This window comes from Mirounga angustirostris, unplaced genomic scaffold (assembly GCF_029215605.1).
Source record: "Mirounga angustirostris isolate CCGP_5_RB_7025 unplaced genomic scaffold, mMirAng1.0.hap1 SCAF_4, whole genome shotgun sequence".
Classification (NCBI taxonomy): Eukaryota; Metazoa; Chordata; class Mammalia; order Carnivora; family Phocidae; genus Mirounga; species Mirounga angustirostris.
In genome coordinates, this window is record NW_026991712.1 from 3,339,581 (window position 1) to 3,355,775 (window position 16,195).

The following is a 16,195-nucleotide window of genomic DNA, read 5'->3' on the forward strand; positions in this document are numbered from 1 at the left end:
GGTCGCTGCGTGGCCACCTCCCCAGATAGCTGGTGCCTCGTCTTAACTTGTTATCAGTGCACTGCCTCGTGGTGCATTAAAGGCTGCGCTCTCTCTCTCTCTGTCCTCCCGTCCCCGCAGTGCTGAAGGAAGCCATACCTCCGGGCAGAGTAATGGACGAGACCACCAAGCGCTGGCAAAGGCAGTCCAGGTTCATCAGGACACCCTGCGCACCATGTACTTTGCTTGACATGTTTTAGTGTTTACGATTGTGTACCGAGTTGGATTCACATGAGACCAGCTACACTCAGACCAACAGATGCCCAGCCCTTCCGTGACAGCCAGCATCGAACATGAGACGTCATTGATTTTAGTAGATTCTCCATTTTCCAGAATGCCTTCCGTCCCAGATTTCAAACTTGGATTTTGAACTGCAGACCTGTATGAGACCCCATTGTCGTAGGAAATATGGTTTGCCAAAATCTATAAGCTGCTTATTAAAATAGAGTCCCGTGTTTCCTAAAAATCTCCTAAAACCAGTCTATGAACTCAGGGCTTTAAAACATTTTTAATTTATTTGGTCATTCAATTTACTTGTTTTTAACACATGATTCTCTATGGAATTGGTGGGCTCAAACTAGCTGTGAACGTTCTCAGAGAGTGAAAGCAACACAGAGCACAGCTGTGGTTTTAAAGCCTTGAGCATTCTGAGGTGGTCACTAAAGTTTATGTCAGAGTGGTACTAGGGTGCCCCTGACAGGGCTGGCGCCAGCTCTTCGGGACCGAGGGCAGGTGGCCCGCCGAGGCGCCCACCGGCGTCTAGAACCGCCACTGCCCGCCTCTCACTCAGCTCGAAATAAGGAGCGGGGGCAGAAGATGGGCCGTGTGTGTTTACAACATTTATAGGTCCAGAGCGATTGGCAGACAAGTGCCATTTTAATAAAAATTTATTTAAAAAAAGAAAAAAGACAGTATGCTGACAGTCTAATCATAAGATTTGTCCTATAGGACTGTGACATTTATTTTCCAAAGTTTCTAAAGAATACGGGTCTGTGGTGATAAATACAGTACAATCCTTTTTCACTGTTATGTCTTTAATGTAAGAGAAAAAATATATATATCTGGTTTGCAGTATTAATGTGATAGATAGATGCTGTTTTTCATTTTATTGACTACGGGGTGCTTATTGTGATCTGTTTAGCATATCACGAGTGTTTGGGAGCCTGGTGACTGGACCACCTCCTGTGGTTCTCAGTGCTGACGTACAGGAGTATGCACTTGAGTCAATGTGACCGCCACCCGCCTTCCCCCGCGTAGACTGCGTAGCCTTGTACCTTCAGGAGGACTGGGCGCGGGCACGGCGGCCCCGCGCCGCCGCCGCCCCACCTCCTGTCCCCGCGTGTTGCTCAGCCGATGAAGCACAAACGGAATGTATTTATTCTTCCATTCCTGGGAAACAAGTCCATGTGTCAGAGTGTCCCTCTCTCTGTGTATGGTTCTGTTAGACGAGTTTCGTAGGATCTATGCACTGAAACGCGCAGAGAGCTGGCGGCCCTGCGGCGAGCCCCGGCCCTCGGAGGTGGCGGGCTGCGAGGCCGGCAGAAGGGATTTGCGTTCGGGGCCCCAGACGTGGGTTTGCCCATCTAGAAACCGTGGCACTAAGCGTGGTACCATGGACAACTTGAAAAGGGGTAACAGCGGACAACTCTGTTTGTGCTAAGTGGGCTGTTTGTCCTTGTAGACAATTAAAAAAAAAAAAAAATCAAATCCACGTTCAGTGTAGAGATGCCGGGAAGGAGACGCGCCTTCCCCTAGTGCTGCTTTGTGCTCTGTCGGTTTCCCTCTCCCTGCTGACGGCCCCCCCCCCCCCCCAAGCCCAGCCTGACATTTACCTCTGGCACTGCGGTGGGGCGAGGGTCCCGACGGGGCGCCTCGTGCTGGAGATAGCGCCCACCCTGTCTTCTTGTCTGCCGGCTCTGGGGCGCGGGAGGGGCAGGGAACCGTGGCGGAGCGGTGGTGGACACTCGGCCGAGATTTGGGTGGCGATGACAAAGGGGTGACTATTATTTGTGAAGATATATACTCAGAGTGATGTGTGCGTGTGTGTGTCTGTGTGTGCATGTGGGTGTCTTATTAATGGCATTAGCCTCTTCTTGCTGTATCTTTTGTTTCTGGGTTTGTTTGGGTTTTTTTTCTTTTTCTTTTTCTTTTTTTCGGTCTTTTTAAACGAACAGAAGCCTCTGCTCTAAGAAATGTTGCAATTCCCTGTTGTTTTATTGGCAAGTGGCACTTTCTCCTCTTTCAGAAGGACACCAATACACTCTTGGCTTAAATTACCAGGAGCATTCCAGCTAAGGGGGGAGTCTTTTCACTAATACACTTTTGAAATCTAAAATTAGGTTAGTTTTCAGCCATCTTTAGGATCATCTAGAACCATGTGTCTCAAAGGTGTGTTTTTACTCCCGCAACAGGGTCCGGGTGGTTGGGCTGGTGGTGGTGCTTGGTAAAAATGCAGACTCCTGACCCCGGGTCTCCGGGGCCGGGGCTGGACGTCTGTATTTGATACCATCAGCTGGGGCTCCAGGGCTGCCTCAAGTCTGAGGACCCCTGATCCAGAGCTTTCTGAGGAGCCCTCTCCCCCGAGCACGAGGGCCCAGCGGGGAGGGGCCGTTTGGCAGCACAGGCAGATGCTCGTGAAGGCAACACCCAGGAGAGATCGCATGCTGGCAGAAAATTAGATCGGAAATTTTTTTTTATCATTTTGAAGGAAAGGTTTTAATTTTAATGGGCCAGAGTACTTTGAGAAGGGTTCTTTTCGTAGCCCTGTGCTTGTTTTATAAAACTTTTAATACTAAAAGCATTAATAGACCAAACGTCTCCAGCTAGCTTAGCTGCACACCTTTGTACGCATCTGATGATTCAGAATTCAAATGGCTGTAGTTACAATTTCTCAGGTAAATAATTGTTTTCCCAAATTTCTACCGGTGCCCCCATTATTAGGATAAATTTTGAGATAGCGTAAAACCTCAAAGTGCAGTAGACTAAGTCTGAGCCCAGTTCCCGTGGAAGCCAGAAGGGGCCCTTGCCCGTCTCTAACTGCGCTTGCTCCCACCCCAAGGGCTGCCTCGGCCTCCGTGGCCCCAAGAGGGCTCAGGCTCCCGGGGTAGCTCCGTCCTCCGCCTGCGCTTGGTCGCCCAAGGCCTGGGGCCCTTGCAGATTTGAGAGGCGTCTGCGCGCTGGCTTTGCCCTACCCCACTGTTAAGTAAGGTGTGCCTTGCTTTAAGCAAACTGAATGTGAAAATTATGATGTAGAAATCTGGACTCATTTAAAAGAAAAACTGGGATTTATCTCGTCTCTTTAAAAGAGGTCTCCCGATCAGATTCTTTTACTGGTACTCTTCCTAGTAGATTTTAAAATGTTCACTTTAAGAAGAATGACCGTTCCCACCCCTTCACCACTGTCCATTCTGTCCGCCCTCCCATCACCCCAGTGACAGAGCAATGAAGGAAGCCCAGGGGAGCCGAGGACGGCCGCCGCGTCGTGGAAGTGCCCTTTGGTGATGCCGAGATTCCATCCTGCCTGTGTTCTCCAAGCTCAGACTTCCCTAGTTCTGATGCATTTTTGTAAAACTGGGCACACGTGTGCTTTTAGAGAGGGATTGTTTGGTTTTGGTTTTGGTTTTGAGAAGTCTTCCCATACACACTTTTGATACAACATCGTAGGGTCTGCTTTTACTTTTTAAGGTGACGTTGCTTTTCGGTAGTGTTCTCACACTCCCTTGGATGAATGTTTGCTCTCTAGAGACACAGGCGACCCCTGGCCACTGAGCAGGCTGGCCCGAGAGGGACGCGGCAGGAGCGGAGTGATGTCCGTGTTCTGGGAGGTTGGCCGCGGTCACTGCTATTACTGATGTTTACCCCTGGTCACGGAGTGCTCGTTGGAAAAGACAGTTGGAGTTCAGTTCCTACAGCCGGGGGGGGGGGGGGGAGGGGGGGTTGCTTTTACTGATGTTATATTATATGTTATTTTTATTGTTGTTAAATGCAAATGTTGCTATTTATTTTTTTCTTTCTGCTCTGGTTCGATTTGGCCGATGTGGATATCCCAGTGCATGTGGTACCTGATGGATATGATAGCAATTATTTTCCCCAACTTTTATAAATTGCCGAATGTTTACCTGCAAGTTTGCCGGATGATTTATTTTTGAAAGCCACAAATGTAATTTTTCTGAATGAATTGTTTTTCTTATATATGCAGCAATGTAATTTTACATTGATCTGCAGGGTGATTTAAATTTTATTTTTACAAGGCAGTTTTTCAGTCAAATTATATATTTGATACAATATGTTAAGGGTAGACCAGCCAAGCGTCCTGCAGTAGTTGGGACCCAGACTGTCTCTGGGGGCCCTGGGGGGCTGGGACGGCTTCTCTCGGTTGCTCGTCGTCATGGAAGCACTTGGCTTGTTTCGTGGAGCCGTCAGGATCTGGATGTACTCCTTCAACGGGACTTTGATCTGGTGGACAGTTAAAAGGATTTTTCATGGGCATTTTCCACACTTAAGGCAGTTCCATTAGGAGGAGCTTTAGAAGTTGACATAATCCAGACAGTGGACAATCCCAGTGGCCCAGACAAGCCATAGAAATCTCCCTGTGACCTCTCTCTGACTCATCTCTCACGCTCATGAGAAAGGAATGTACAATAAACAGAAACTTCCTCAGTGTTTGTGCGCCTCACTTTCAGAATGCAAATATTTTATTTATATTTTAAACCCTTCCCCAAAGTAACCGAGAAGAATCTCTCTAGCCGCCCTGCCTGCAGGCTCGGCTGCAGTGACGTGTGTTCAGTGTAGACACGGTGCACGTGTTAACTCTCTGACACACACATGCTGACTCTTTTGTAAGGAAAATTTTCAACTCAAAATAATTGCACTGATTTTTTGACAACTTCCTTTTTATTATGTCCAACTTTGCATCTGCTGTACTTGTTTGAAACGATTGTAAATAGATTTAGGTTAGCAAAAATGATATGAACACAACACGTCGCTCTGTTGTAGGGACGGCCACGTTTCCAGTATTATGTGTTAGAGCCGCGTGGGCTCTGCTCTGCCTCCATAACCGCGTCTGTTGACCATTCATGAAGGACAAACGAGCCTCGTGTTCTTGTTTCACAGAAAGGAAGTTTGCAGTCTGTTGAAAGGAGAGTCCGCTCTCCCCTTGAGGTCTGAAGATTTGATTTTAAGAGGATTCATTATAAATCCTTTGAACACTTTTGGGTCTGTTTAATTCCTTTTTGTTTTCCCATGGCTCCTTGATGCGTTTTCTTCCGGTCCCATCCAGCATCTGACGGTCTGGATAGGAAGCCCCTGCGTGGCCAGTGTGAACAGACAGCTAGCGAGGGGCCCCCCTCGCTTCTCTCTCTGGTCAGCCACCGTTCTGAAGACGTGAGATCACTGTGGTGTCAAAAGTGTCATTTGCGGCTTATCCCATACATAGATAGATGCCGGAGAGACCTGAAATCCAGTGCTGTTCCTTTATGCCTTGCGATACTGCTAGATTAGAAGGACATGCTCCAGCCCACAGTGTGTCATTGTTCGTGGTCAGGCTACCCAGAATCGGACACACACAGGAGCTTTTAGACCCGAACCGGTCATGAGTGTGTGTTTGATGCCATCGCGGTGCCCTCCCTAATGCTTTGTTGGTTACGTTTTGCCATTTTATTGTCTAAAGTGAATGTATTGGCTTAGCCAAATCACTACAGAAGGTGGTTTCTAAATACCTTTTAGTTTAAAAAGAAAGAAATGCAGATAAAGGCTACCTCTGAATTCTCAATAGGTTCATGCTTGTTCTTAAGCGTAGCTATCCACACTGAAAATAGCCAAAATGTTGCCTGAATAAACTGAATGGCGAACATCTCTCTCTCTTCAGTTCTGGCTTGAAAATGTGTGTGCCATACTGTGACCCGTGGGCAGTCCCCTTCTCGCCCTCGGGGGTATCAGAGGCGGACCGGGGACTCCTCAGGGCTGCCCAGCTCAATAATGTAGGGTTCTAGGCAGCCAGCGGGCAGAAAATGGAAAAGCTTCCCGCGCCGTCCTCACAGGCTGGCGGGGGCATCTCCACGCAGGGCCAGGGGTGGGGGAGCCCTGAAACGGCCTGCTGTCCTGGCTTTTCACTTTCCTGTTTGCTGTAAGAAAGCACTTTCTTCTCTGTTTTACTCATGAATGGGTTGGAAATGGCTCCCTCTGCACTCTTCTCCCTTTCTATACACCCTGTAAAATCACGAAGGTGCTGGAACACCAACTCTCTAAATAATGCATCTAAAGTGGCTGTATGGTTCAAAAAAACACGCAGCTATAGTTGATCTTTGACTTCGGAACCTTGAGTTACCATCATTTCCTACTTAAACATGACCTGCGGTTTAAAAGCAAAATGTTCTGTTCGAGTCCAGGGCCCTTTGTTGGAAAGGAACGCGGGGTCCACAGCCAGCACTGAAGTAGGAGCTCCCGCTGCCGGCACCCTGGGTCCTCTGATGCTAACTGACAGGCAGTCTGCCCCGACAGAGATTGCTCGGGCTCGGGGTACCCCTCCTTGTGATCAGCCACTTTGCTGTCCGGATGTCCTTTGCCCACACACTGTGTGTGGGTCTGTCAGTGTCCCCTCTGCCCCCTCCTTCACGTCTCGTCTTTAGGTTCTCTACGTTCTCTCGTCTTTGGAGGGTTCGAACTTGCTCCAAAACACCTCCATTGGTTTGCGCTTAAATTCTTGAGGGGCAGGCAGGTGGTTGTGCAGTCCCAGACATCTGGGTGCGTGGAGGTTGCTCTGCTCCCTCGCTGGACGTTCATCAGACACTGACGTCGGCCCAGAGAGGTTCCAAGTATGACGTTACCGGGAAGGTTTTGCCTTTAGCACTGTTGTTTTGGGTTTTGATGCTTTTCATGCCTCGTGGCGTGCTTTAATTCTGAAAGAGCTAAGTGTCCTTTGCAGTCTTTCTAAGAATGTTTTGTACTTCTGCGATTACACTGTTTTGTAGATACAGCCCACCCCAAGATGCATGGATGTTTTGGGCGGGTAGCCACATCTGCTGACCTGCTTCTGGAACTGCTTGGGTGCTCTGCGTTGGCCTCATTTTCAACCAGAATCCCATTCAGGGTGTTTCGGGGGACACTGCACAGTGGCCCTCTCCTTGATTCCGTAATGTGAACTGTTGAACTCAGACCTACCCCTCAGCTTTTTGCATACATGTCTCCAGAATCCCGGGGTGGGCCTCTCCCACCATCTTTGCATTCATGAGAAATTATCTGAGAAGAGGGAACTGAAGATTACTGGTGCTTTTGTTAACACTTTTCTCTTATTGGTCGATGTGAAACATTTAGATGTGTTAGCATCTTTAAATGCCCTTGGTGGTATGACTGAAGAGTCGAATCCTCACCTCACTCCCATTCCCTTTTTGGGGGGTGGGAGGAGGCCGAATTATCTTCTATTTACAACCTCCTTGGATTTAAGTAGTTCAGAGTTAAAGCTAAAACACCAAATATTAACTCTTCCCCCCGCAAGTGTCTCCAGGAACCTAGATGTTGAGGCTGCCCTCCAGTAAGTACCTTCTGAATCAAGGTCCTTAAAACCATGAGTTGATCCCAAGAACACCCCCACACAGTCGGGTCAGGGGTGCGATGCAGGCTGACTGCTTGGCTCCTTGGCACCACTTGGCAGAACTAGGTGCTCGCGTTGGGGAGCCGAGGCTCCTTGGAACTCTAGAGAGACTGTGGGAATGATCTCGGGGCGGGGGTAGAGGGCAGGTCCCTCAGACCCTGGGAGCAGGCGGCACCAGGCCTTCCTCTGGTCTCCATCAGTACCAGACTGAGCGTGTTCTGGAAGACCCAGTCTCAGCCTCTGTGCCTTTAAAGTCTGGTCCTCAGTGTCCTTTTGGAATCATGTTGGGGCTGTGTTTTTATTGGGAAGTAAGCCTGTACCATTCCACAAGTCAGTCGTTGACCTTCTGCCTTTGAAGCTGTGTCTGCTCCTCAGCTCCTGACTCAGTAAACTGTGATGCCCGCGCACACTGCCTCGTGTCGGAAAACGTGAGGTTCTCGTAGTCGCAGGACTTCCTTCCCAAGTCCACGTCCACTGGGATTCCAGGAAATCCGCATAAGATCCATCTCTTAGTCAGGCATTGACCGTGGCCATCGGCAGAACCTGGTGGCTTTGTCCTCGGAGTCATTCACCAAGCTAAATATTTAGTGTCCTGGAACTAGGTTTCTAGAAGAGGAATTGGAATCGTGTCTCTGTGAATTGCGTGTGAAGTCCTCAGACATAAGGTGCTATTCAGTCCTATTGTCCTTATTCGGGGATGCTTTCTGTTCGTGTCGCTCTGTTCCGTGGTGTGCGGGGAAGCTGCTGACTTGGGTGAGCTGTGCATAGAGGACTCCCAGTTTTGACATGCCTAAAATGCATTTTTTATCTCTTAACTTTTCCAAGCCAGGTACTGAGCAGTTCCTTGGCTGATGGTCTAATTAAAAACAAAAACAAAAACCACCTTACCCTGTCAAGGGATGATTTTATTGCTTTTAAGTGGGGGAAATAATCCAATGTTATTTATTTTTAAAATGCATAGAAACTCATTCTTGGCGGCTCCTCTTGGCCCTTCCTTCTACTGAGCTGTCCATTTTGAAAGGCAAAGGTCTTTCCCTCGGCAGAGGCGCCCGCTGCAGAGGGGAGGATATGTTACTAATTTTGGGTTCCTCTTCAAAGCCAAATATACATGTGACCGAACTCCTGAAGGTATGTAGTTTTAGCACTAAATTGGAATTTGAGTCCTGAGTTTGATAGTGGATTTTAATGTAGTTGTTGAAGGTATGAATTCATATTTTATAACCGTAGAGGCAAGTGAGTTTTTACTTTTTAAAAAGTTTTAAGAGCATAATTGTAAGTTTCCGTGCAGCAGGGTGGCGAACTCGTTAAATACAAGAAAAGAATGTAGTGTCTACATGCAGATTTGTCTTACCTCTGGTACACTGCGGCTTACTTACCGAATACGTATGGAGGGCTTTTAACCCTGAGTTTTATCAACTTTTCTAGTTTTATTTTATTTTTATAAAATAATTGAAAAAGAACCAAAAATGAATTCAGAAGTTCCATGGGTGGATCTTGCTTGCCCCTTCTTAATTTCCCCCACAATAAAACATTTTAGAAGATATTTTGAATCGAACTGTATCGTGACCATTGGGAGTTTACTGTTTTCTAAGAAGCTGAGCAGCTACAGGGGCGCCCGTCGGGCGGTCCTGTGCGTACCGTCTGCAACCCGTTCGTAGCTGTGCGGCCGGTCTCTTGCAACGGCGTCTTGTGCTTGTGGTAGAGAACCCGTGCAGTGCTGTTTTGTAAATTCAAAGTTCCTGTATAAACTAGTATTTATATACATTGGCCTCTCTGTATGATTTCTCATTTGCTACATGAATTGTAAAACTCGTTATAAAATTATAGTACCTGCTAAATACACTTCTGAGGCTTCACGTCCTTGTCTCTCGTTTCATGCCATTCCCTGTGTGTTGAGGATGTCCAATGCTTGCATGATGCTAGGTGGTAATGCCACTGTAACTCAAGCCTTAATCAGATGTTAAATTGTAAGTTTCAGAGTATGCAAAAATATTAGGCAGTGAGTTTAAACTGTTCAGATCAAGATGCTATATCATAATCCAACCAGTCTTTTCTCCAGAGTTACAAAGGGAAACTTTCAGTGATCCAGATCTCTCGCTCTCGCTCGCTCGCTCTTTCTGGTCTGTCTGGGCTGTTGCCATTGCTTGATGAAAATGGACCATTGTGCATTTCGGTGGCAGTCAGTCAAGAAGACCTATTCTGAAAGTCTAGAGACTTTTTCAGGGTTACTTTTAAAGGTTTGGCTTTTTTCCCTCCAGTCTGAGATTTATTTATGGCTGATGGAGAGTATGATTTGGGCATCAGTCTTACTTGCTAACCTGCTCACGTTCCAAGCTTTCTTCAGGTACTGCCACCTGCCATCGCTTCTGCATAGGGTTATATGGATTTTTGTTTTTGTAAAAGCATCTTAAATTTAGACATAAAATGGAGGGGACCCAGCTTTCTTTACAATGTGGATCTACCTCAGTTAAACAGTTGGGTGCTATTTACTAAGTCTGTCAAATTAAATTGGAAAAAGTAACCAAACAGCAAGATATAACTCCACACAAAGCTTGAAACCATAATTTCCGTTTATTTAATAAATTTTTATTTATTTTGTGCCTTTTGTGTTGAATCCTAATGCATTGAAAAAAATCCATATGAAATGGAGTGTTTTCTATTGCAGGTGGGGAGAAAAGCCCAATTGGCCATGGAATTTGATAGATTACCCCCAGCCAACTAGTCACGTCTATTGAAATCCCAACTGCCCTCTTGTGAAAAGAAAAGAAAAAAATGTCCAAGAGCAAATTAACATTTTACAAACAAATTCCAAGCTCTTCTATGCACATACCGACAGCTCTCTCTTCATTTTCTGTGCCAATGAAGAGGCAGCCACGAACAGCTCATGCGCGCTCCTCCTGTGGCTTGTGTGGCCATCCGCGCCCCCTGCTCCCCTGGCATATTGTGTTTCCCGTGCAGCCAGTGGACTGTTGTCCATCCTGGTGCAGGTGCTGCGCCCGCGGGCAGCCGGGGGAAGCGGGGTGCGGGGGGCCGGCTGGAGGGGGCGGCACGCCTGCACTCAGCAGCAGGCCCGGGGTCGCCATGAGTTAGGCAAGCTTTCTGGCAGGTGAGAAACTAAGGTAGGAGATCGATGATTTTCCATGCTTTTATATTTGGCAGTTTACAATTCTAGACTTTTCCTACTATGGTGATCTTTTTTAACTTAATTCTTTGGAGGTAACACAATATTTTGGAGTCTTAAGAATTTGATTTTATACCAATAAGAAATAAAAAGTAGGGCTCTTTCCTGTAGTATATAGTTTTACTATTTTAAAGAGATCTCTGAATTTTACAAGAGGACCAACATTCCTTAGTGGCAAAACTTTTGAAAGTTGATTTGGGAGGCTTTTTGCTGCAGGATCTCGAAACAAAATGGGATGATTCTAGTTAAGTGTTCTCATTGTTAAGCGTCCATCAGGTCAGTACTTCAGCTGTTTTGTAGAGTCGCTCCCCAGTTAGTATGCTGCATATAGAGATCAGCATCGTTGCACTTTCTCAGTAGTGATGAGTGCCCCGCAATCGGCTCACCAGTCAGCATTTTGTTCTTTGACCTAACAAGAGTACTTTGGGGCAGGTGATTAAATTTATATAGGTACCTCAAGAAAAAGAACCTGAATATGCTGCATTTTGTTTCTTTAGCTTTTATATGTAGCATTGTTTTGCTCTTATTATTTTGTTTTTAGATCTATGCTTTTTGGACCCCAATAGACTGTTGAAAGAAATTTTAAAGTTACTCTTGTCGGGACACAGTATCCTTTGTTTTTGTCTTTTCAACTCCAGTATCTGGTTCAAAGGTTGCCCACCAGTAGAATACTACTTTACCCAAATATACCCGAGAAAAAGGGTACCGTGTATGCAAGCAGACAATAATGTTCCCAGTCCTTTCTGTTCATGCTGCTTTCTTAATTCTTTTCTCCATGTCATCAAGAGGTTTGGAGAACTTCCTCCTAAGGTCGGACTTAGACATGATGGCATCTGAATGTTTTCAACACAGACCTCACAGAATTGCCATTGAGTAAGTAGCATGATCCTAAAGGAATCCCTGGCCTCAGGCAGCCGGACGGCTCTGGTCTCCGAAGAGCCAGTCTTCGCGTTTCTCCATCCCCAGCACTCACCCTCACCCAGCAGATGGGGAGTGGTCTGGATTGACAAAAGATAAACCGGTGAAGAGAGCTAAAGGCTGAGACACTGAGCATCTATTGTCGTGTTTAAGCTTAGCTGGGTCCTTTCGAGTTTGTTTTACAGCTTACTAGGTTACGTAGTTTGCACTATTTTTGCAATAAATTCATGGAAAACCTAACAGTTAACTTGTTTTGTTTCTTACTGTGTGTATATAAACTAATACTAAAAGTTTGGCATAGTGTTTTTTCACCTCCTTACATAACCCTTAACATGCACAGAATGCTGTAAATCTGATAAAATATGATGTGAATGATATTTTATAAAGTTATTTTGTATGGTGTCAATTTTGTTTTGCCTCATAGTATGTCAGCAAAAAATAAAATAAAATTCCTCATATTTACAGCTGCCTCTCCCAAAGATCTTCAATTACTGACAGATTTGGGCACTTCCTTCTGCACAAGTTAAGATTCCAGGTTTCCGAGGGGGGAGCCTGCCTTCCATGACGGATGTCTAGAGGCCTAGTCTGCAAGTATTGGACCTATTCCTTGAACAGTGTATTCGGAAGAGGTGGGCACTATTCCCTGAGAATTCGGGTTTGGGGATGAAAACCACAGGAATGAATCGGAAAAATAAAACTGGTATCTAGGAGGAGTGGGGTGTTTCTACTCTAGCAGCCACGAGAAAGGAGGAAGTAAAAAGCTGTTCAACGAAGCCCCAGTCAAGAGCAGTGCGAGCCCTGCCCTGAGGTCTGTGTTGTGTGGGAGGAGTCCGAGCTGACCACATCCAGGGTTCGCATCCTGGTGGGTCGTGACTCCCTCTGCCCGGGCTGGGGTTACACGTACTGCTACCACTCTGCAACCCTGGTGGCCCCACTCTGGGCTGTCCATGACCTCCACTGTCTGCACTGTAAGAGTATGAGCTTGTTGGGAAAGAAGGGGTGGACGTAAGGGAGCCAAAAAATGGCTGAAAATCCTAGGATGCCAAATGGACATTGTCGCTAAAGCAGGCCAAGACTTTGTTCTTGCTGAAAGCTATTTTTTTATTTTTAAGAACATGTATTAATTATAGAGAATGTTGACAATTCAGATGAACATGAAGATGAAATTTTAAATTATTTATAACCCACAACACTGATAGGTAATTATTCTTAAAACTTCTGGTATATTTTGTTCTAGTCTTGTTTTGTTTTTTCTAACAAAATCAAGATGAAGTTCTCCCCACCCCACCCCTCGCTTAGACATCCAGGACCCTGTACTTCTTGCTTACTTAGTATCTAAAACCAGACAGCACCTCTGTGCCATTGGCCCTGGGACACGCTAGCTGAAGCTGGAAGAGAAGAAAATGATGAGAGATCTCTAATCTCTTTACTTAATACATACAGGCTCACCTTGTGACATTCTTGCTGTTTAATTAAATGAAACTGTATGATGGTTGGGTGCCTGGGTGGCTCGGTCGGTTGGGCATCCGACTCTTGAGTTCAGCTCAGGTCGTGCTCTCAGGGTGGTGAGACTGAGCCCTGAGACGGGCTCCTCGCTTAGCGTGGAGTCTGCTTGGGTTTCTCTCTCCCTCTGCCCCTCCCCCTGCTTGTGCGCTCTCTCTAAAATAAATTAAAAAAAAAAACCTGTATGACGGTGTTACATGAATTAGGAAAAAACTTCAGAAGAGAAAGCCGCTTGACTAGAGGGTGTTTATGCTCCACAGAGGATGAGGAGCTCATACCAGGAGGAATGGAAGGTTTCCCTAGGAAAACCATAGGATACAAAGTAGAGTAAGATCAGTATGAAGGTTCTTAATGGCCAAGTTAAGAATGTACCCCACACAGAGTGGGGAGAAAGTGGGTTTTTTTTTTTTTTTAAGCTGCATGGTCCAGTGAAGAATGCGGTCTGCGATTTGAATCCCAATTCCACCACCTCCTAGGTGTGTCCTGGACTAGTTCCTTAGCCCGAGCTTCCATCCCCTTCTTTGTAAAACACGGACACTTTACAAGTTATGGGAGGATTAAATGAACAGGTACACAATAGTAGAAGAGGTGTGGCCCCCAGTAGCCACTTTAATATCAGCTATTTTTAACATTTCTGACTAGGAAAGATTAATCTTCATCAACTGTTTTGGTAACCTGATACAAATATAGAAGTGAGGCTCTAGAGATAATGAGGACGCTAGTGTAACAAGACGGGTGTGTGGCTCAAGGAGAATCCGAGGAGGGGGGGCTCCCTAAATAACCGGATCTGAAGTGCTTAGGATGTGGTAAGAATGTTTCAGCTGGTTATTTTTCCTGGGGATTTCTTAAACAGCAACATGTTACTGGGGGCATAGATACTAGGGGCCATGCATGGCATTTTAAAAAGATAATTGTTTAAATAAAAACAATAACTAAAAAGATACACAGGGCACCTGGGTGGCTCAGTCGGTTGACTGTCCGACTCTTGATCTCAGTTCAGGTCTTAATCTTAGGGTTGGAGTTCAAGCCCCATGTTGGGCTCCACGCAAAAAAAAATACACAGAGAAGATCTTTGTGACTGGGTTTGATGACAAGTTTTTAGATACAAGAAAAGCATGATCCCCAGAGAAAAAAACTGACATACTGGACTTCCTCAAAATTAAGAACTTCTCAAAGAGAAATAATAATTTCTGCTCTTTGAAAGATGCTGTCAAGAGAAGGAAAAGACAAGCTACAGACTGGGAGAAAATATTTGCAAATCCCATAATCTAGCAAAGGGATTATATTCAGAATACATAAAATTCTCAAAACTCAACAAAAAGAAAACCCAATAAAAAGATGGGCAAAAGATTTGGACACTTCACCAAAGAAAATATGGTAAATAAGCAAATAAAAAGATGCTCTACATTTGTCATTACAGAAATGCAAATTAAAGCCTACACCCATGAAAATGGCTAAAATTAAAAAAAAAAATTACCAAGTTTTGCAGAGGATGCAGAGCAACTGAAATTCATTTACTGCTGGTGGGAATGCAAAATGGTCCAGCCACTTTGTTAAGTCTGGCAGTTTATGAACTTAAATACACAATTCCACCCCTAAGTATATACTCAAGTATGTTCACTCAAGTGGACATCCTATGTTCACACAAAACCTGTACACAAATGTTTCTAGGGCTTTATTTGTAATCATTAACACTGGAAACAACCCAAATTGGGAATTATCCGTTGACCTGGGGAACGGAGAAACACTACTACATATCAATACCACGGGAGCCTACTCAGCAATAAGGAGTGGGACCCGCAGGAACGTGACTCTCCTGTGCGTTACACGTCACCAAAGCTGCACACACAGGCTCTGTACCGTAGAGTTCCATTTATGCGACACGGGAAAGGCAGGTCGGCAAACCACGGTCTGCGAGCCAAAGCCAGCCCATTGCATTTCTGTACGGCCTATAAGCCTAAGAATGGCTTTTACATTTTTTTTTTAAAAGATTTTATTTATTTATTTGAGAGAGAGAATGAGAGAGAGCATGAGAGGGGGGAGGGTCAGAGGGAGAAGCAGACCCCCCGCTGAGCAGGGAGCCCGATGTGGGACTCGATCCCGGGACTCCAGGATCATGACCTGAGCCGAAGGCAGTCGCTTAACCGACTGAGCCACCCAGGCACCCTGGCTTTTACATTCTTAAATGTTTTAAGACGATCAGAAGACTATTTCATGACCCATGAAAATTATACAATTCAAATTTCAGTGTCCAGAACTGAAGCTTCACTGAAATAAGCCATATTCATTCCTTTCTGTATCATCTATGGCAGCTTTTCTATTACAATGGCACAGTTCAACAGCTGTGACAGGTTATATAGCCCACAGATCTTAAAATGTTTTCTATATGGCCCTTTCCAGAAAAAGTCCGTGAACTTCTATATGGGTAACGAATAGCGCAGTGGTTGCCAAGGTAAACGGTTGGAATGGATTTAACCAGGAGGGAATTGGGGGGAAGGCGATACCAGTGTTGAATCTTGTGGTGGTTACACAACTCTGCATTTGTCAAAGCTCAAAACTGTATCAAAACGGGGATTTTTTAAAAAATTTAAAATTTTAGAAATGAGGAACAGAAACAACAGCAGTTGCCTGGGGATAAGGGAAGGGACTCCGGGGATACAGTGGAATATTTGGGGTGATGGAACTGTCCCATATATTGATACTTACATAACCAACAGACCGGACACTAAAGGATGATTTTACTAGATGTAAATTATAACTCAAATTTTTTTAAAAAGAGACTAAAGAGACAAGAGCCAAAAATTTACTCTAAGTGGGGAAAAAAAATGGGGCTTATAGTTTTCTCTTGTGAACAGTAAAAACAATTACTTTGGTTGTAAAGAAAGGAACAGTAAAATGAGAGATTTTCTTTTTTTTTTTTACATAATGTATTTATTTACTTGAGAGAGGGCAGGGGCAGAGGAAGA

General features: G+C 45.3%; 1 protein-coding gene across 6 annotated transcripts in view; it reads left to right on the forward strand.

The window, feature by feature from the left end:
* AGO2 (argonaute RISC catalytic component 2) overlaps nt 1-12,190 on the forward strand; it is a 111,819-nt gene extending 99,629 nt beyond the window's left edge. For all 6 annotated transcript variants that reach the window (XR_010410490.1, XR_010410489.1, XR_010410488.1 and 3 more), the window contains one exon: nt 121-12,190. Coding sequence is in view for 3 of the 6 variants with exons in the window: in XM_064587830.1 (XP_064443900.1) it covers nt 121-229 (109 nt within the window). In the remaining 3 variants the exon portion in view is untranslated. The remainder of the gene's footprint in view (nt 1-120) is intronic.
* The last annotated feature ends 4,005 nt before the right edge of the window (nt 12,191-16,195 follow it).